Source organism: Chlorocebus sabaeus, chromosome 21 (assembly GCF_047675955.1).
Source record: "Chlorocebus sabaeus isolate Y175 chromosome 21, mChlSab1.0.hap1, whole genome shotgun sequence".
Lineage (NCBI taxonomy): Eukaryota > Metazoa > Chordata > Mammalia > Primates > Cercopithecidae > Chlorocebus > Chlorocebus sabaeus.
In genome coordinates this window covers 115,929,025-115,950,866 of record NC_132924.1, presented here as the reverse complement: position 1 = coordinate 115,950,866, position 21,842 = coordinate 115,929,025, and the positions used below count along the sequence as shown (strand labels likewise).

Here is a 21,842-nt window from a genome sequence, read left to right as displayed (position 1 = left end):
TGTAAACTTATGATATACAATACAGTACTGTAAATGTAAAAAAAAAAAAAAAAAAAAAAAAAAAAGAAAGAACCATGAGAGAAGCTTTCAATCACTTCCAGCCACTTTGTCGCCCATTTTTTCTCTTCTCATCTCCTGCATTTTTCTCCATCTCCAGGTACAGTTCGGGATGTAGACGCCTATTCCAATACAAAAGCACTTGGGGATCCTTTCCTGATACCCCAATTCATCCCGATTTCCCCCCTTTCAAGTTAGATCTTACCTACCTGTTTGGGTCAGAGACATGTGTATTTAAAATCCCCGAGGAAGGCGGCAGGGACTGTGCCCTGAGATGATTATTGGTGAAGTGGATTTATGCTTCATTTCAGTTTAAGAGAATGTTGCTGTGTCTCTGCCCAGGACAGACAGCCCACTGTGGCCCTGGGTGATGAGGGAAGCCCACAGAGGCCCAGGGTTTGTGTCCTGTGTCTGCCAGTGTCTGCAGAGCCAGAATTGAGCTAATCCCTTGAAAGGACAAGTGCTGATGGGCACTTGTGTGGTCGGTTGCTATGGGGCTTGTTGATCTCTCAAATTCCAGGTGACAAGATCAATGCATGCTGGACGGACCCCTTCCCAGCAGGCTCTGGTGGCTGCAAACTGGTTCAGGTGTGGAAGATCATACCACTTTACCTTTGGTTTTTCTTCGAAAACTAAACAATGAAAGACCAATGAAAACAAGAATTCTACCAGTGGGCAGGCAAGAATTCTCTTCTGGAAATGGATGTCTGTGGCTCTTCCCCACGTTGGCCTTGAAAGCACTTGGCTGCAGAATGGCTATTATTAAAATGTCAAAAAATTAGAAGATGCTGGTGAGGCTGCAGAGGAAAGGGAATGCTTATACACTGTTAACCTGAGTGTAAATTAGTTCATGGAAAAATTAATGCAGAAAGCAGTTTGGAGATTTCTGAAATAATTTAAAACAAAACTACAGTTCCACCCAGCAATTCCTTTAGTGGGCATTTACCCAAAGGAAAATAGTTGTTCTGCCAAAAAGACACATGCTCTTGAACATCTTTCACAGCACTATTCACAGTAGCAAAGCCATGGAATGAACCTAGGGGGCCATCAGCGGTAGACTGGATAAAGGAAATGTGGTACATATATGCCGTGGAATACTATGCATCCATGAGAAGAATGAAATCATGTCCTTTGCAGCAACATGGATCTGCTTGGAGACCATACTCCTAAGGAAATCAACATAGGAACGGAAAACCAAATATCATGTTCTCATGTATAAGTGGGAGCTGAGCATTGGGTACACATGGATATAAATATAGGAAACGTAGACACTGCAACTACTAGAGGGAAGAGAGGGAGGGTGGAAAGGACTGAAAAACTAACTATTGGGTATTATGCTTGGTGTCTGCATGATGAGATAATTTGTGCCCCAAAGCTCAGCATCACACAATATACCCGGGTAATGATCCTGCTCATGTAGCCCCTGAATCTAAAATAAAAGTTGAAATTATTTTTTCAAAAATGGGCCCTGGGCCAGAAGCAGAGGCTCATGCCTGTAATCCCAGCACTTTCTATCACTTGAGGTCAGGAGTTCAAAACCAGCCTGTCCAGCATGATGAAACCCTGTCTCTACTAAAAATACAAACAACAACAACAACAACAACAACAACAACAACAACAACAAAGAAATTAGCTGGGCATGGTGGCGGGTGCCTGTAACCCCAGCTACTTGGGAGGCTGAGTCACTTCATCCTGGGAGGCGGAGGTTATAGTGAGCAGAGATGATGCCACGGCACTCTAGCCTGGCTGTAGTTCAGCCGGAAGGAGATATTTTGTGTGAAGGCTGAGGTGGAGCTCTTCGGAGCCTCTGTGAGAAGGAGGCCCTAAGCCATGGTGGTGGACACAGTGGCAGCTTTCTGCTTCTTTGCCCTTTAGTCTAGCTTTCTGCTTCTTTGCCCACAGGTGAACAGCACCAGCCTCAATCCTGAGCACACGCTCTGGAGAGCTTCACATCTCACAGTTCCATGTGAGCAAATGGACTGGGAAAGCTGTGTGGTCTGAGAAAAGGCAACCCCATGGCCTGGCTCTCACATAGTATTTTGTCTTGAATTTTGAATAAGCCTTATTTTATTTTATTTTATTTTATTTTTTGTTTTGTGTTTTTGGTGGTGGTGGTGGTGGTGGTAGTTTATTTTATACAGATCACTTCGAAGAAATCTCATGGTTATCTGTGATTTACATACCCTGTTTCTGCTGGCAACCCTTCTGAGTGGGGTGACTAACTTCTCTGTGTAAAGAGTCTACGTGGCCCAGGTAGGAGGTGGAAGCAGCCATCTGGAAGGCCATTGGTATACTTGCGTCTGTCTCTTGGCTTCAGGTAACCAGCTGGGCTTTGGTGGGAATGATCTGAATGGAGACAGAAAACAGTGGAAACTAACACTCCCTGCCCAACCCTCTTTATGTGAAGTGTTTTGTTCTCCCCTTGACTCTTGAGTGATGATTATATTCAGACAAGGCATTGACATTATGTAAGAAAGGGAAAAAGTGTATCTGTCTTGTCTGTCTATCTATCTACTGGACATATATCTCCTAAAGCAGACAAACCCAAGGCTGTACGGTGAACTAGGGTATGACTTTGGACTCCAGAAAAACAAAATTCATGTTGAACAAAGTGATGTTTCTATGCAGTGACTTTCTGGGGGACCTACGGGTATCTGTCCATTGTGTGTAAGCCCTGAGCCCCGTTTTCCTCTGAAGATAGTGAGTGGTAGCCATCTCCTCACACGAATCACACATCTGGAGCCCAGATGGCCCTCTCAAGGTAATTGATCTTACACATTTACCATTTACCAACAAGTGTCTGATGCTTACTTGGGTGTATTCCACAGCATGTGGACTGCGGTCCCCTTTGTTGGCCAGGAATGCTGTGCTCCATGTAGAGATTTTACTCTACTCATCACTGCAATTTGTATGCTGCACCGTGGACACTTGGAGACCTGTACTGTGTTCGCTGTAACAGGAAATGTGCTCTGAACCTGTCTGTCTCCCTTGGCTGCTCCTGGCCCTTGGTACCAGCTCCCAGGGATATCCACAACCACTTGGGACAGAAGGTGAAGGTGGAATTTCAAAGAGAAGCTTGCTTGGATCTTCGGTGCCAAGCTTGGATGAGTTGTGGCCCTAACATAGGCCCTCTCAGATTTGCCAGGAGGAGGATTTGGCAGCTGCCACAGGTGCCATGGGGCCTGCCTCTGTCTGCTGCCTCCAGTGGGTGCAAGCCTGCCAACGTGTGGCCAGAGTGGCTGGATGGTGTCACAGTCCTCAGATGTCCTTCCTTCCACCACTTTTAAAGAGTCCCAAATAACTCACTTGAAGTGTCTCAAAGGAAAGCAAGTTTTATGAAAATGAATCCTTCCTCAGTTAATTGATCAAATGGGTGAATCCTGACTCTCTCTAGTTTCTTTCCCTGGTCGGAGTGGGGAGGTGGTGGTAGCTGTGGGATTCACTGTGGTGTCCTATCCCAGAGGCAAAGAAGATAAAAATGCAGCATGCAGAGGTGGGCTTGATTCCCAAGTCGCAGTCTGGCTTCTGCTATGGTAGGCGGGACATCTCTCTAGCAGCTCACAGAGAGAGAGAAGTAGGGAATTGAGGAAGAGTTAGGGGCCAGGGAGATTTACTTGAGTCTGATTTTCCAGGTGAATGAGATGGGAGGGCTTAGTCCAGGGCTTGGTGCCAATGCATTCCTGGGAGAGGCATGTCATCACCAACAGCATTGGTCATTATTGTTGTATGTTAGCAATAAGATTCAGCTGGTCAGATTTTTTGGGCTGCCTCGAAGATGCTTACACGTTTTCTGTGCTGTGATTGTTCTGAAGGCAGAGTAGCCCTAACCATTGTGAGAACCCAGATAAAAATTAATACCCCCCATCCAAGAGCACCTTTCTGAAACTCACGTTTCTCTAGAAAACAGTGCCCCCCTTTCTCCCAAGCTTATTAGTTTTGGATTCTATCTCCTTGTATGTGCTAATCTAGTGTACCACGGAACACATTCGGGGAGCTGGGGGCTCTGTTTACCTTTAAGTGGGAAAGTTGAGTCTGACCTGAAATTGGAGGATGCTTTCCAGGGTGAAGGAGTGTGAGGGAGCAGGCACAGACACAGTGAGAACAGGGTCACTTTATTGGTATAGAGACAGCAAAGGGACCGGTGGCTTTAGCTGTTGGCAGCTATGGTATCCTTAATCCAGTCCACATAGTTGTAGACCTTGGTGTAGACTCCAGGCTTGTTTTCCTGGGCACAGCCATAGCCCCAGGAGACAATGCCTTGGAGCTCCCCGTTGCAGACCGCAGGGCCACCAGAGTCCCCCTGGGTGGAAGAAGGGACAAGTTGTATGGACAGATGGAGGAGGAATATAGCTATATTGACTCTGAACCTTAAAGACCCCTTTCCAGACAGCTCTGTGCCTCCACGTCCTTCTCATGGTGTGGCCCATTCTCTGTTCTTCCTAAGCAGACAGCATGCAGCCCAAGGGAGCCTTCCTCACTTCTCCATGGGGACACTGCAGGGAGCCTCCTCAGCCCCGCCACCTTGGGAGTTCCAATCTTTTTCCCAGGTGGGGCCTGGGTATCAGTGGGAACCTCTGCATGGGAAGGGTTGTTCAAATCACCTGGCAGGAATCCTTGCCTCCCTCAAGGAAGCCTATACAGAACATGTTGCTGGTAATCTCCCCTGGGTAGCAGGCTTCACACTCAGCCTGGGTCAGCACAGGAGCATCCAGGCACTGCAGCTCATCTGGGTAGTCAGCTGTGAGAATCAGGAAGAGAACAAAGAAAGTAGAAATGTGGGTCAGGCCAGAGAAGGAGACAATAATCTAGGATGGAACATTGAAGAGGAACACTGCCCCTGGAAAGGACTCCAAAACATAAGTCCTGGCAAGGGACTCTGGCTTTTCAATCCCAGAATGATCATTGTTGAACCCCTCCCAACATGTAATCACAGCACATTCTCCATTTGTCCTGTCTCTTGATTTTAGGAGCCCAAGTCCTTGAGACTTTGCATCCTCTGGTGCCCAGTGCAGAGCCTGTGTGTAATGGGCACTGGAAATGTGTCTTAAGCCCGGAGGCAAGTGGATTTAAGTTAAGGGGCATGATTCGTTCTGGAAATTGTGAGGATTGAGGGAAGTAGAAGGACAAAGGGAGCCACGCACCGCCAGAGCTCAGAGTGTTGCCCCAACCAGAGATGAGGCAGTCAGTGCAGGGAGCTGGAGGGACGGTGGGCAGAGGGATGATGGACACGTAGTCATTGATGACGGCAGGTGTGGAGAGCTTGATCAGCATGATGTCATTGTCCAGAGTCTCATCGTTGTATTCGGGGTGGCAGATGATCTTGGCTGCGTTGATGAACTGCTCAGTCCCCTCGAGGATGTTGATGTTGTGCTCTCCCAGTCTCACCTGGATGCGGCTGATGGGCATGGCAGGCATGGTAAAGACCTTCTCTCACAGCTGGGTTACCCATCCCATTTTCCCCAGGGTCCTCAAGCTCTGTGCTCATGGACAGCTCTGGAGTCATAGGGTGGGGTGTGTGGCCATATCGAAGGGATAGAAGAGGGATGTGGGTCAGTGCAGGTGTGAGACCCAGGATCTTTCTGCTTCAGAGGTTGGTGTTAGTGGGGTAGGGCAGAGTCAAAGGGATCCCAGTGGAGGCTGCTTCTCAGTCCACCTTCACAGCCTCTTTCCCAGAATCTCCACAGTCACTAGCACTGTGGGCACAAGGAGATCCTTGAAGATTTCCCAGTATCCTCCATCCCAGGCCTTTGCTAACTGTGCACAGTGCCTGTTCCTCTCTCCTTTCTTGGGCTGGTGAGCATCATACTTCTGTGTAATCTAATCCAAAGGTAGCCATAGTATTAGAATCTCCTGGGAACTTGTTAGAAATGTAAATTCTTGGTCCTTAGCCCTGTCTATTGATCAGAACCTTGGGTATGGGACCCAGTGATTTGTGCCTTAATGAGCCTATAGGTTTTTCTGATGCATACTCAGGTTTGAGAGTTCCTGGTATAGGCAGCAGTTCTGAGTTCTGTCTATACACTCTACAGTTACCAGACGTAGAGTGTGAAATACTTACTGATATTCACAGCCTCTTCCTGAAAATTTTGAGTTAATTGCCCTGAGATAGGACACAGGCATCAGTATTTTAAAAAACTCTTTCCTAGGGCTTTAATGTGTAGCTAACCAGCAAAGTACTTGCGTGCTTTTCTCACAAGCTCAGTCCACTCCAAGATCATCCTTGCCTGCTTTTATGACCACAACCCTTGCTATTTCATGGATTTTCCTGGGTGTGAGAGGTTCCTGTCTTGTGTTCACTCTCTGTTCTGGAGAGTCAGCTGCTGCCAACAAGTTTTCTTCTCCACCACCTCTCCCATCCCTCTTACCCAACCTCAGTAGTTCCCTGGGCTGAAGCCAAGCTCTCCCAGGCAGCCTGGCTTGGATTTTTGCATTCAGGGGCCCCACACTTACGACTTGTAGCAGTGACAGGCTGAAACCACCCACTGTTTACAGATGAGGGCGCCACCACAGAAGTGGTAGCCAGAATACAGGGACACCTGGTAGGGGACAGAATTCTCCTCACAGGTGTAGCCCCCAACAATCTTGTCATCATCGTCAATGGGGACAGCAACTGGAGTGGAGACGGGAAGGGAGAAGGCAAGTCAGTTGCATGTTAGGGGTGGTGCTCCCAGCCTGCAGTTGCTTCCTGCGAATTAGAAATCCTTAAGCAGCACAGTGAGGCTAGGCAAGGGAGTGAGCGCTGCTACCCCTGGTGAGCATCACTGGATGTGGCTCCCAAGTCTCTGTGTCTGCAGGGCACATAGCTAGGTATCCTGTGGGTGTTCAGTTCTCTCCTGGGGTCACCAGGCTGAGGATGCAAGGAATGTCCTCACAATGCTTCCAGTGGGATAGGAGTTGGGATGGAGTTGTCTCACCCACTGAATGCTTCTCTCTTTCATTCACCACCTGTGTATTCCACCTGGCTATTTAAGCCCTGGATGGTCAGGATACTTCAGCCAAGCTAGGAAAACCCCCTGGCTGCGTAGACCTGGCCATGACCAGCTTCCCCCTCAGCTCAGAACTGTGTAGTGAGGGCAGAGTTGAGGGCAGCCCCAGGCTCATATTGGCAGAACAAATGTAGACGTTATTATTTGCCAAAAGAACAGCAATTCTTAACCTTGGCTGCATGCCTAGAAATGTTAAACATCACCTGGGAAGCTTAAAAGCCCAGAACACAGGCTGCACCCCAGACAAAAGAAGTGAGAATTTCTAGAGTTGAGTCTCTGGCATGAGTAATTTTGCCACCTCCCAGGTGCATTCAAGGGTAAGAGCAGCTATAGTGGAGGTATTCTGGTGCTGTGGGAGCCAAGCCTGAAGCCCGCTGCTTTATTTCGTGGGCCCGCCTCACCTTGTCTCCCTTCCCAGCATCTCCATCCCCAGCTTGGATATGGATGAATTGCAGTGGTGGGAGTGAAATCAGGGAGAAGGTGAAAGAGGTGAGGCTTAAAGAGAGCCCAGGGAGGATGGGAAGTAGAGATGCCAGATGGAGGAAATAGAACATCAGAGCACAGTCAAAAGAGGAGAAGTAGCAAGAATGGCAGGGCATGTGTCTGCCAGGAAAGGGGTGGGTGGGGCCTGAGGCAGGGCATGAAACTCACCAGCAGCTCCCACAAAGGCAAGGATCAGGAGTGGATTCATGGTGGTAGAGTGTCCCTGACTGGTGGTGGAGGACCCGTCTTTATACCTCCCGAGGATGGGGAGAGGAGGTGTCTGTGAGGTGAAGGTCACCACCCCTCCCAGCACCAACACACCTGCAGCTTTCCCCTTCCCAGGGTCTTGCATCAGCCCAGCTATGTTTGGCCACTCTATGGGCTTGTGATTCACAGATGATAAGGGAACTTGCCTTCTGAGAGCAGAGAGGGAGACTGGCTGTTTCTTGCAAGGATGCTGGGATGGGAAAGACAAGGAAAGATAAGACCCAGATCACACAGCTGGGCTTTCTTAGGCCGAGGAAATGAGGGTTAGAAGGAGGGAGAATGGCCTGGCTGTTTAGGAATCCTTTTAACTATTGTGGATGTATTTAATGTACTTAAGGAAGGGCAAGTGTTGGTAACAAGCTTGGCTTTTCAGTGTCCTGAAGCCCCCATGAGAGGAGCAAAGTCATATCTAAGGCTCGTTCCTGTGAATATGAAGATGCTTCTCTGCAGTCAGCGTGTGGCACGGTTAAATCTAAGGCTTTAGGGAATAAGAAATCCAAATTAAGGGGTAAGGAGAAGGGAAATGCAGCATTCCACAGGATTCTGGGCTTCCAGATGGCTCTCCTTCCTACCAAGGCTTAAGGATGGGAAGTGTTTCAAAGGAGGGGGCACAGGTTAGGTAGGAGCTTACTCAGTGCATCTGGAGGATGGAAAACCAATGGCGCACTCCTCCCCTTCTTCAATGTGAAGACATTTGTTTCCCTCATATGCATCTTATCATAGGTTCTTTTTATGCAGCCTCAAGGATGCCCTGGCAACTGGCACTCAGGGTGATGCAAACTGACCCACTTGCTCAGGGCTGACAGCCTGAACTAGCATGATATGCCCCTGATCAGATGTCAGAGTGTGGACCATGGTAAATCTGGGATACGATCTGATCTGAGATTTTAGCACATGGTAAATGGGTCACATATTGGGTTCAATAACGAAGATGTGGAGGGGTGGGTCTGGAATTTTCTATTTTAGATGCAGTGAGATTGTTATGTGTTCAGTACAAAGTGAATCTTCCCAGATAATATCCTGATTTGCGCCCTACCAATGCTACTGAAATACAGTTGTGTAATTGACTGAGGCATAACCTGGCCAGAGCAGTGTGGAGATGGAGATGCTATCTGCGCTCAGGTCTAGTGATGTAAAGAAAGGAGGAGCTTCCTTATGAGGGTGCTTTCCCTTCTCACCAACTCTGAGTTCAGGCTGGTGATGGGTAGGAGTGAGCAGAGTTCAAGTTCGAATTCTTTGAAAGGTAAAAGAAACAGCAATGTTCTGAAGATGGTGAACAAAATGAGCAAAGCTCAGAAACTTGGTGGTGCAATTGGACATGGCCAGGGGCTAGAGGGAGGAAGCAAATGGAAACCAGAGGGAATTGGAAAAAATGCCAGAGTGGGGCCCAAGGAGTTGAGAGGACACACAGACTACCTTCTGGCCCAATTCCTGGCATGGCTGCCAAGTCAGCTTCTTCACAGCCAGGAGACCTACTGCTTGGAGACACCCTCACCACCCCATACCCCCTCTAATCACTGTTGGGCTCAAACCTAACACTGCTGTACTTAGATGGTGTATGCTGCCTGACAACTTTATACGAGTTTTTAGGTAAGCAAGAGTGGTGCATAGCTCTTCATTTATGCTGAGTTTCACAGTTTAACTTCCCACAAACATGCTAATTGTGATTTGTGCAGAACAAAATTATTTCCATTTATAGAGGAAGACAATGAGATTCAGAAAGATTCTGTCTTTCCCAAGAATACAGATCTTGGCAGAGCTGATCATAAGGCCAACGGAAGCCATGGAGAGTGCTGTGAAGTGTGGGAATTGCTGCAGGTGGCATCTAACAGGAGATTTATTGAGGATCAAAGCAGAGGTACCCAGAGGACAAACTGTACATCTGATTCCTTCCTAGTGCTTTTTTTCCTGGCAGAAATAGATGATTCAATTCATCTTTCTCCTGACACCTTGTCTCAGAACCTTACCTTGCCACAGTTCCAGACCCATCCAGGCCATGACCGCCATGTAGATGACACACTTCTCTGCTCACGAATAACTGGTCAAGCCTGAGGTATCCAGATTTTGGGGCATCGATAATATGGGTTTTTCATTTGTTGTCCCTAAACATGTTTCATTTTGCCCCCTTGTCTTGGGGTCTTCACAGAACTCCTGCCTTGGAGGATAAGGAGAGACTCTTGCTCTAGCAATTGTAGACACCAGTGTGCACTAAACAGGGAGATGAACCTTAGTAGAAGGTGGAAAATCTTTTGGAAAAGGGGATTTTTGGATCAGTGCTTGTGACTCTCACTCTCTGTCTGAAAGGGAACACCCAAGAATATGAGGATTTTCTGTATCTAGAGCTTGAAGACTAGCCCTCTCCAGTATTTTGCACTCTTCCTTAAATGATCACAGTATAGTCTGAGGTCAGCTTTGTTCAAAAATGAATGACCTTATAGGCAGCAAAGACAGCTATAGGTGGAGACTGTTACTTCATACCGTAGACTCATATGTGTAGGACAGGTTCGGATCCAGCTGCCCAAGCTCAATTTGGAGGACATGCCATTCTTGCTGCTGTTCATTCTGAGCTACAGTTTTCTTTGTCTACTTCTCTAAGACATCTTTCTGGTTTGTATTTAGTGGTTAGCACACCAAACCACTGTCCTTCAATTATGATAACACTGAATCATTTTTGTGTGCTTACTATATAGCATGTACCTTACTATACAGTATGTAACTCATACATGTTAAGAATGTATTTTTCATTTTATCATCACAACCCACTATGGGATTCCCTGTTTTACAGATGATCAAATGAGCTTTCTGGAGGTGAATGACTCTCCCATCTCCCAGAGCAGCAGCTGTCAGCCAGAGCTGACCCTGCCTTCACCTATGATCTTGGCAAAGCAGCCAGAGCTGGAAAGAACCACAAGAGATGCTTTCAATTACTTTTAGCCACTTTGTCCCCCTTTTTTTCTCTCCTTCTCTCCTGCCTTTTTTTCCATCTCCAGGTACAATTCGGGACGTGGATGCCATTCCTACATAAAAACACTTGGGATTCATTCCTGATACCCCAATTCATCCCGATTTCCCTCCCTTTTAAAGTCAGAGTCACCTACCTGTTTGGGTCAGAGAGATGTGTGTTTTAAAATCCCCGAGGATGCGGGCAGGGACTGTGCCCTCAGATGATTATTAGTGAAGTGGATTTTAGCTTATTTTCAGTTTAATAGAATGTTGCTGTGTCTCTGCCTAGGACAGGTAGCCCATTGTGGCCTTGGGTGATGAGGGAAGCCCACAGTGGCCCAGGATTTGTCACCTGTGGCTGCCAGTGTCTGCAGAGCCAGAATTGAGCTAATCCCATGAATGGATGGGCGCTGATGGGCAGTTGTATGGTCGGTTACTATGGGGCTTGTTGATCTCTCAAATTCCAGGTGACGAGATCAACGCATGCTTGAGGGTCCCCTGCCCAGGAGGCTCTGGTGGCTGCAAACTGGTTCAGGTGTGGAAGATCATACCACTTTATCTTTGATTTTTCTTTGACAAACAACAAAAGACAGATAAAACAAGCATTTTACCAGTGGGCAGGCAAGAATTCTCTTCGGGAAAAGGGATATTTGTGGCTCTTCCCTCCGTTGGCCTTGAAAGAGCTTGGCTGGAGAGTGGCTATTATTAAAATGTAAAAAAAAAAAAAAAAAAAAAAAAAAAGGAAGATGCTGGTGAGGCTACAGAGGAAAGGGAATGCTGATATACTGTTGGCCTGAGTGTAAATTAGTTTACAGAAAAAGTAATGCAGAAAGCATTTTGGAGATTTCTGAAATAATTTAAAACAGAACTACGATTCCACCCAGCAATTCCTTTACTGGGCATTTACCCAAAGGAAAATAATTGTTCTGCAAAAAAGACAGATGCTCTTGCATGTCTGTCACAGCACTATTCACAGTAGCAAAGCCATGGAATCGACCTAGGTGGCCATCAAGGGTAGACTGAATGAAGGAAATGTGGTACATACACCATGGAATATTATACAGCCATGAGAAGAATGAAATCAGGTCCTTTGCAGAAACATGGATGGAGCTGGAGACCATAATCCTAAGCAAATTAACATAGGAACAGAAAACCAAATATCACATTCTCATGTATAAGTGGGAGCTGAGCATTGGGTAAACATGGATATAAATATGGGAACAGTAGATACTGCAACTACTAGAGGGAAGAGAGAAGGAGGGTGAAAAACTACCTATTGGGTACTACGCTCACTGCCTGAGTGATGAGATCATTTGTGCCCCAAACCTCAGTATTACACAATATATCCATGTAACAAACCTGCACATGTACCCCCTGAATCTAAAATAAAAATTGAAATTATATTTTTTAAATGGAACCTGCACCAGAAGTGGTAGCTCACACCTGTAATCCCAGTACTTTGGATTACTTGAGGTCAGGAGTTCAAAACCAGACTGGCCAACATGGTGAAACCCTATCTCTACTAACAATACAATACAAAAAAAAAAAAAAAAAACAAATTAGCTGGGAATGGTGGTGCGTGCCTGTAATCCCAGCTGTTTGGGAGACTGAATCACTTGAACCCAGGAGGTGAAGGTTGTAGTGAGCAGAGGCCATGCCACGGCACTCCAGCCTGGATGTAGTTGAGCCAGAAGGAGATGTTTTGTGTGAATGCTGAGGTGGGGGCTCTTCGGAGCATCAGTGTGAAGGAGGCCCTAAGTCACAGTGGTGGACAGAGTTGCAGCTTTCTGCCTCTTTGCTCTTATGTCTGGACCCACAGGTGAACAGTACCCGCCTTGATCCTGAGCACACGCTCTGCAGACCTTCAAATCTCACGGTTGCGTGTGAGCAAATGGACTGGGAAAGCTGTGTGGCCTGAGAAAAGGCAATCCCATGGCCTGAATCTCACACAGTATTTTGTCTTGGATTTTGAATAAGCATTTTTTTGCTTGTTCTGTGTTTTTGGTGGTGGTGATGTTGGTGTACTTTACACTGACCACTTGGAAGAAATGCCACGGTTATCTGTGATTTTCATGCCCTGTTTCTGCTGGCAACCCTTCTGAGTGTGGTGACTCACTTTTCTGTGTAGAGTCTAAGTGGCCCAGGTAGGAGGTGGAAGCAGCCATCTGGAAGGCCAATGGGGTCCTTATGTCTATCTCTTGGCTTCAGGTAACCAGCTGGGCTTTCATAGGAATGATCTGAATGGAGACAGAAAACAGGGGAAACTAACACTCTCCGCTCAGTCCTGTTTATGTAAAGCATTTGGTTCTTCCCTTGACTCTTGAGTGATGATGATATTCAGCCTAGACATTGACATTATGGTAAGAACGGGAAAAAATGTATCTGTCTTGTCTGTCTATATAGACATATATCTACTGGATATATATCTCCAAAAGCAGACAAACCCAAGGCCGTAAGGTCAACTAGGGTCTGTGTTTGTACTCCATAAAAACGAAATCCATGTTGAACAAAGTGATGTTTGTATGCAGTGACTTTCTGGGTAACCCATGTGTCACAATCTGTCCATGGTGTGTGAGCCCTGAGCCCTGTTTTCCTCTGACGATAGTGAGTGATAGCCATCGCCTCACACAAACCGCCCATCAGGAGCACAGATGGCCCTTTCAAGGTAATTGATCTTACACATTTAGTGTTTACCAAACAAGTATCTGATGCTTACTTGGGTGTATTCCACAGCATGTGGACTGCGGTCCCCTGTGTTTGCCAAGAATGCTGTGCTCCATGTAGAGGTTTTACTCTACTCATCACTGCAATTTGCACGCTGCTCCATGGACACATGGGGGCCTGTGCTGTGTTCCCTGTAACTGGAAATGTGCTCTGAACTTGTCTGTCTCCCTTGGCTGTTCCTGGCCCTTGAAACCAGCTCCAGGGGTGTCCACAACCACTTGGGACAGAGGGTGAAGGTGGAATTTCAAAGAGAAGCTTGCTTGGATCTTCAGGGCCAAGGCTGGATGAGTTATGGTCCCAACATGGGCCCTCTCAGAATTGCCAGGAGGAGGCTTTGGCAGGTGCCACAGGCGCCACGGGGCCTGCCTCCCTCTGCTGCGTCCAGTGGGTGCAAGCCAGTCAACATGTGGCCAGAGTGGCTGAATGGTGTCACAGCCCTCAGATGTCTTTCCTTCCACATTTTTTTAAAGAGTCCCAAATGACTCAATTGAAGTGTCTTAAAGACAAGCAAGGTTTATGAAAATGAATCCTTTCTCTCAATGAATCAATTTGAGCAAATTGATCAAATGGGTAAATCCTGACCCTCTCTAGTTTCTTTCCCTGGTCAGAGTGTGGAGCTGGTGTTAGCTGAGGGATTCACTGTGGCATCCTACCCCAAAGGCAAAGAAGACGAAAATGCAGTGTGCAGAGCTGGGCTTGATTCCCAAGTCACAGTCAGGCTCCCGCTATGGTAGGCGGGACATCTCTCTAGCTGCTCACAGAGATGGAACTAGGGAATTGAGGGAAGAGTTAGGGGTCAGGGAGATTTACTTGAGTCTGATTTTCTAGGTGAATGAGAAGGGAGGACTTGGTCGAGGGTTCAGTGCCGATACATTCCTTGGAGAGGCACGTCATCACCAACAGCATTTGTCACTATTGTTGTATGTTAGCAATAAGATTCAGCTGGTCAGATTTTTTGGGCCACCTCGAAGATGCTGACTAATTTTCTGTGCTGTGATTGTTCTGAAGGCAGAGTAGCTCTAACCACTGTGAGAAGCCCAAATAAAAATCAATACCCCCCCAAAGACTACCTTTCTGAAACATATTCATTTTTCTAGTAACAGTGCCCCCCTTTCTCCCAAGCTTCTTATTAGTTTTGGATTCCATCTCTTTGTATGTGCTAATCTAGTGTACCATGGAACACACTCTGGGAGCTGAGGGCTTCACCCTCTGTCCCAAGTGGTTGTAGCCCCCAACGATCCTGTCATCATCATCAAAGGGGACAGCAACTGGAGTGGAGACAGGAAGGGAGAAGGCACCACAGTAGCATGTTAGGGGTGGTGCTCCCGGCCTGTGGTTAGTTCCTGCTAATTAGAAATCCTTAAGAAGCACAGTGAGGCTAGGAAGGGAGGGAGCGCTGCCACCCCTGGTCAGTATCACTGGATGTGGCTCCCAAGTCTCTGTCTGCAGGGCACGTAGCTAGGTACCCTTCAGGAGTTCAGATCTCTCCTGGGGTCACCAGGCTGAAGTTGCAATGAATGTCTTCACAATGCTTCCAGTGGGATAGGTGTTGGGATGTGGTTGCCTCACCCCCTTAGTGCTTCTCTCTTTTATTCATTACCTGTGTACTTCCCCTGGCTTTTTGAGCCCTGGATTGTCAGGAGACTTTGGCTAAACTAGGAAAACCCCCTGGCTGCATAGAGCTGGCCATGACCAGTTTCCCCCATAGCTCAATTCTGTGTAGCCAGGGCAGAGTTGAGGGCAGCCCCCAGGCTCACTTTGGCAGAACAGGGGTAGATGTTGTTATTGGCCAATAGGACAGCAATTCTTAACCGTGGCTGCATGCCCGAAAATGTTACAAATCTCCTGGGAAGCTTAAAAACCCAGAACATAGGCCACACCCCAGACAAATGAAGTTAGAATTTCTAGAGCTCAGTCTCTGGCATGAATAATTTTTTAACCTCCCCAGGTGCATTCAAGGTTTAGAGCAGCTATAGTGGTACTATTCTGGTGCTGTTGAAGCCAAGCCTGAAGCCTGCTGCTTCATTCTGTGGGCCAGCCCCAAGTGACCTCCATTCCCAGCTTTTCCAACCACTGCTCGGATATGGATGAATGACAGTGGTGGTAGTGAAATTAGGGAGAAAGTGAAACAAGTGAGGCTTAAAGAGGGACCAAGGAGGATGGGAAGTAGAGATGCCAGATGGAGGAAATAGAATATCAGGGCACAGTCAAAAGAGAATAGGCGGCAAGAATGGAAGGGCATATGTCTGCCAGCAAAGGGTGTGGGTGGGGCCTGAGGCAGGGCATGATACTCACCAGCAGCTCCCGCAAAGGTAAGGATCAGGAGTGGATTCATGGTGGTAGAGTGTGCCTGACTGGTGGTGGAGGACCCGTCTTTATACCTCCCGAGGATCGGGAGAGGAAGTGTCTGTGAGGTGAGGGTCACTGCTCCTCTCAGCAGAAACAAACCTGCAGCTTTCCCCTTCCCAGGGTCTTTCATCAGCTCAGCTATGTTTGGCCACTCTGTGGGCTTGTGATTCACAGGTGATAAGGAAACTTGCCTTCTCAGAGCAGAGAGGGAGACCGGCTGTTTCCTGGGAGGATGCTGGGATGGGAAAGACAGGGAAAGTCAAGCCCTGGATCACACAGCTGGGCTTTCTTAGGCCCCGGAGATGAGGGTTAGCAGGAGGGAGAATGGCCTGGCTGCTTAGGAGTCTTTTCAACTATTGGGGATGTATTTAATGTACTTAAGGAAGGGCAAGTGTTGGTAAGAAGCTTGGCCTTTCAGTTTCCTGGATCCCCCATGAGAGGAACAAAATCTTATCTAAGGCTCATTCCTGTGAAAATGAAGATGCTTCTCTCCTGTCAGTGTGCAGGAAGGTCAAATCCAAGACTTTGGAGAACAAGAATTCCAACACTATGGAGTAAGGAGAAGGAAATTCTACAGGATTCTGGGCTTGACGATGGCTCTCCTTCCTACCAAGGTTTAAGGATGGGAAGTGTTTCAAAGAAGGAGGGGTACAGGTTAGCTAGGAGCTTATTCAGTGCAATTGGAGGGTGGAAAACCAATTGCACACTCCTCCTCTTCTTCATTGTGAAGACATTTGTCTCTCTCGTGTGCATCTAGTCATAGGTTCTTTTTATGTAGCCTGATGGTTGCCCTGGCAACCTGCACTCAGAGTGATGCAAACTGACCCACCTGCTCAGGGCTGACAGCCTGAACCAGAATGACATGTCCCTGATCAGATGTCACAGTTTGGACCATGGTAAATCTAGGTAACGATTTGATCTGAGAATCTACAGTAGGTAGATATTTTAGCACATGTTAAATGGGTCACATATTGGGTTCAATGACGGAGATTTGGAGGGGTGGATCTAGAATTTTCTGTCTTAGATGCAGTGAGATTATGCTGGGCTCAGTATAAAGTGAATCTCTGCAGAAAATATCCTGATTTGGGCCTTACCAAGGCTACTAAGACACAGTTGTATAATTGACTGAGGCACAACTTGGCCAGAGCAGTGTGGAGATGGGGATGCTGTCTCCGCTCAAGTCTAATGATGTAAGGAAAGAAGGAGCTTCCTTATGAGGATGCTTTCCCCTCTCAGCAACTCTGAGCTCAGGTTGGTGATAGGCAGGAGTGAGCAGTGTTCAAGGTTGAAATCTTTGAAAGGTAAAAGAACCAGGGATGCTCTGGAGATGCTGAACAAAATGATAAAAGACGGAAACTTAGTGGTGAAATTGGATATGGCCGGGGGTAGAGGGAGGAAGCAAATGGAAACCAGAGAGAATTGGAAAAAATGCCAAAGTGGGGCCTGTGGAGTTGAGAGGACACACAGAGTACCTTCGGGTTCAGCTCCTGCCATGGCCGCCGAGCCAGAAAGAACCAAGCTTTCAGTGACTTTCAGCCACTTTGTTGCCCATTTTTTCTCTTTTGCTGCATTTTTCTCCATCTCCAGGTACAGTTCAGGATGTGGATGCCTGTCCCCACACAAAAACACTTGGGATTCATTCCTGATACCCCAGTTCATCCCGATTTTCCCCCCTTTAAAGTCAGACTCACCTACCTGTTGGGTCAGAGAGATGTGTGTTTTAAAATCCCAGAGGAAGGAGGCAGGGACTGTGCCTTCAGAGGGTTATTGGTGAAGAGGATTTATGCTTAATTCCAGTTTGAGAGAATGTTGCTGTGTCTCTGCCTAGGACAGGCAGCCCATTGTGGCCCTGGGTGACAAGGGAAGCCCACAGAGGTCCAGTGTTTGTCACCTGTGGCTGCCAATGTCTGCAGAGCCAGAATTGAGCTAATCCCTTGAAAGGATGGGTGCTGATGGGCAGGTGTATGGTCGGTTGCTATGGGGCTTGTTGATCTCTCAAATTCCAGGTGACAAGATCAATCCATCCTTCAGGGCCTCCTTCCAGCAGACTCTGGCAGCTACAAACTGGTTCAGGTGTGGAAGATCATACCACTTTACCTTTGGTTTTTCTTTGAAAAACAAATAATGAAAGACAGATGAAAACAAGAATTCTACCACTGGACAGGCAAGAATTCTCTTCTGGAAAACAGAAATTCGTGACTCTTCCCCACATTGGTCTTGAAAGAGCTTGACTGCAGAGTGGCTATTATTAAAATGTCAAAACAAACAAACAAACAAACAAACAAACAAACAAAAACAGAAGATGCTGGTGAGGCTGCAGAGGAAAGGGAACGCTTATACACGGTTGGCCAGAGTATGAATTAGTTCATGGAAAATTTAAAGCAGAGAGAAGTTTTGAGATTTCTGAGATAGTTTAAAACAGAATTACCTTTCAACCCAGCAATTCCTTTACTGGGCATTTACCTAAAGGAAAATAATTGTTCTGCCAAAAAGACAGATGCGCTTGCACATTCGTCACAGCACTATTCACAGTAGCAAAGCCATGGAATCAACCTAGGTAGCCATCAGCGGTAGACTGGATAAAGGAAATGTGGTACATATACCCCATGGAATATTATACAGCCATGAAAAGAATGAAAACATGTCTTTTGCAACAACATGGATAGAACTGGACACCATAATCCTAAGCAAATTAACATAGGAACGGAAAAGCAAATATCACATTCTCGTGTATAAGTGGGAGCTGAGCATTGGGTACACATGGATATAAAGATGGGAAGAGTAGACACTGCAACTACTAGAGGGAAGAGAGAAGGAGGGTGGAAAGAGCTGAAAAACTACCTATTGGGTACTATGCTCACTGCCTGAGTGATGAGATCATTTGTGCCCCAAACTTCAGCATCACCATAGCATTAGCATCTCCAGGGAACTTGTTAGAAATGTAAATTCTTGGTTCTTACCCCCACCTACTGATCAGAACCTTGGGGATGGGACTCAGTGATTTGTACCTTAACAAGCCTGCAGGTGGCTCTGAGGCATACTCAGGTTTGAGAGTTCTTGGTGTAGGCAACACTCAGCTCTATCTGTACCTCTACAGTTACCTGAGGTAGAGTGTTAAATATTCACTGATTTTCACAGCCTCTTCCTGAAAATTTTGAGTTAATTGCCCTGGGATAGGACACAGGCATCAGTATTTTTAAAAACTCTGTCTTAGGTAGTTTTAATATGTGGCTATCCAGCAAGAGGTACTAGACTGCTTTTGTCACTAGCTCTGAGCGCCCCAAGATCATTCTTGCCTGCTTTTATGACCACAACCCTTTCTATTTCCTGGATTCGCCTGGGTGTGAGAGGTTCCTGTCTCATGTTCACTGTCTGCTCTGGAGAGTCAGTTGCTGCCAACAAGTTTTCTTCTCCACCACCTCTCCCATCTATCTTACCCAACCTCAGTAGTTCCCTGGGCTGAAGCCAAGCTCTCCCAGGCAGCCTGGCTGAGAGCTTTGCAGTCAGGGGCCGCACACTTACGGCTTGTAACAGTGAGCTGCTGATACCACCCACTATTTGCTGATGAGGGAACCACCACAGAAGTGGGAGCCAGAATTCAGGGACACCTGGTAGGGGAGAGAATTCTCTTCACAGGTGTAGCCCCCAATGATCTTGTCATCATCGTCAAAGGGGACAGCAACTGGAATGGAGATGGGAAGGGAGAAGGCACCTCAGTAGCATATTAGGGGTGGCACTCCCTGCCTGCGGTTGATTTCTGCTAATTAGAAATCCTTAACAAGCACAGTGAGGCTATGCAAGGGAGGGAGCACTGCCATCCCTGGTGAGCATCACTGGATGTGGCTCCCAAGTCTTTGTGTCTGCAGGGTATGTAGCTAGGTGCCCAGTGGGGGCTCAGATCTTTCCTAGGATCACCAGGCTGAGGTCCTAAGGGATGTCCTCACAATGCTTCCAGTGGGATTGGAGTTGGGATGTGGTTGGTCACCCGCTGTGTGCTTCTCTCTTTTATTGATCGCCTGTGCACTTCCTCTGGCAATTTGAGCCCTGGATTGTCAGGATACTTTCCCCAAGCTAGGAACACCCTTTGGATGTGTAGACCTGGCCATGAGCAGCTTCCCCCTCAGCTCAGATCTGTGCAGTCAGGGCAGAGGTGACGGCAGCCCCCAGGTTCACTTCGGAAGAACATAGGTAGATGTTGTTATTGGCCAATAGAACAGCAATTCTTAACCTTGGCTGCATGCTTGGAAATGTTAAAAATCACCTAGGAAGCTTAAAAGCTCAGTACACAGGCTGCACCCCAGAAACATGAAGTTAGAACTTCTCGAGGTTAGTCTGTGGCATCATAATTTTTCAACCTCCCCAGGTGCATTTGTGGTTAAGAGCAGCTATAGCGGTGCTATTCTGGTGCTGTCGGAGCCAAGCCTGAAGACTGCTGCTTTATTTCATGGGCCAGCCCCACCTGGTCTCCCAGTTTTACCAACCACAGTGCAGATATGGATGAATGACAGTGGTGGGAGTGAAGTCACGGAGAATGTGAAACAGGTGAGGCTTAAAGAGATCCCAAGGAAGAAGAGAAGGAGAGATGCCAGATGGAGGAAATAGAATATCAGAGCACAGTCAAAAGAGGAGAGGTAGCAAGAATGGCAGGGCCTGTTTCTGCCAGGAAGGATGGTGGGTGGGGCCTGAGACAGGGCATGAAACTCACCAGTAGCTCCCACAAAGAGAAGGATCAGGAGTGGATTCACGATGGTAGAGTGTCCCTGACTGGTGGTGTAGGACCCGTCTTTATACCTCCCGAGGATCGGAAGAGGAGGTGTCTGTGAGGTGAGGGTCACCTTTCCTACCAGTACAAACACACCTGCAGCTTTCCCCTTCCCGGGGTCTTGCATCAGCTCGGCTATGTTTGGCCACTCTGTGGGTTTGTGATTCACAGGTGATAAGGAAATTTGCCTTCTCAGAGCACAGAGGGAGACCGGCTGTTTCCTGGAAGGATGCTGGGATGGGAAAGACAGGGGAAGCCAAACCCCGGATCACACAGCTGGCCATTCTTAGACTGAGGACATGAGGGTTTGAAAGAGGGAGAATGGCCTGGCTGTTTAAGAATCCTTTTAAGTATTGTGGATGTATTTAATGTACTTAAGGAAGGGCAAGTGTTGGTAACAAGCTTGCTTTTCAGTGTCCTGAAGCCCCAGTGAGAAGAGCAAAGTCTTATCTAAGGCTCATTCCTGTGAATATGAAGACGCTTCTCTCCAGTCAGTGTGCGGGAAGGTCAAATCCAAGGCTTTGGGGAATGAGAATTCCAACACTAAGGGGTAAGAAGAAGGGAGACTCAGCATTCCATAGGATTCTGGGCTTCCAGATGGCTCTCCTTCCTACCAAGGCTAAAGGATGGGAAGTGTTTCAAAGAAGGAGGGGGCACTATAGGTAGCTTACTCAGTGCTTCTGTAGGATGGAAAACCAATGGCGCACTCCTCCCCTTTTTCAATGTGAAGACATTTGTCTGTCTCATGTGCATCCTGTCATAGGTTCTTTTTCTGCAACCTCACGGTTGCCCTGGCAACCTGCACTCAGGGTGATGCAAATTGACCCACCTGTTCGGGGCTGACAGTCTAAACCAGAATGACATGCCCCCAATCAGATGTCAGAGTTTGGACCATGGTAAACCTGGGTTACGATCTGATCTGAGAATGAGCAGTCGGTAGAGATTTAAGCACATGGTAATTGGGTCTCATATTGGGTTCAGTAACGAAGATGTGCAGGGGTGGGTCTAGAATTTTCTATTTTAGATGCAGTGAGATTATGCTGGGCTCAGTACAAAGTGAATCTTCTCAGAGGATACCCTGATCTTGGCCCTACCAAGACTACTAAGACACAGTTGTGTAATTGACTGAGGCATAACATGACCAGAGCAGTGTGGAGATGGAGATGCTATCTGCGCTCAGGTCTAATGATGAAAGGAGGAGCTTCCTTATGAGGGTGCTTTCCCTTCTCAGCAACTCTGAGCTCAGGTTGTTGATGGGCAGGAGTGAGCGG

At 47.3% G+C, this 21,842-nt stretch overlaps 1 protein-coding gene across 3 annotated transcripts; it reads right to left on the bottom strand.

Annotated features, from left to right (window-relative positions):
- Positions 1-4,204: 4,204 nt before the first annotated feature.
- LOC119621607 (trypsin-2-like) lies at positions 4,205-8,506 on the bottom strand. Of its 3 annotated transcripts, XM_073009436.1 has the most exons (6): positions 7,695-7,734; positions 6,508-6,667; positions 6,116-6,157; positions 5,199-5,452; positions 4,659-4,795; positions 4,205-4,357 (listed from the first exon to the last, which is right to left on the bottom strand). In XM_073009436.1, exons 1-6 carry the CDS (start codon positions 7,732-7,734, stop codon positions 4,205-4,207), a joined length of 786 nt encoding a protein of 261 aa, XP_072865537.1. The 3 variants fall into 3 exon arrangements, with proteins under 3 accessions (XP_072865537.1, XP_072865536.1, XP_072865538.1); XM_073009435.1 differs by lacking the exons at positions 6,116-6,157; positions 7,695-7,734 and adding an exon at positions 8,425-8,506; XM_073009437.1 differs by lacking the exon at positions 6,116-6,157.
- Between the last annotated feature and the right edge of the window lie 13,336 nt (positions 8,507-21,842).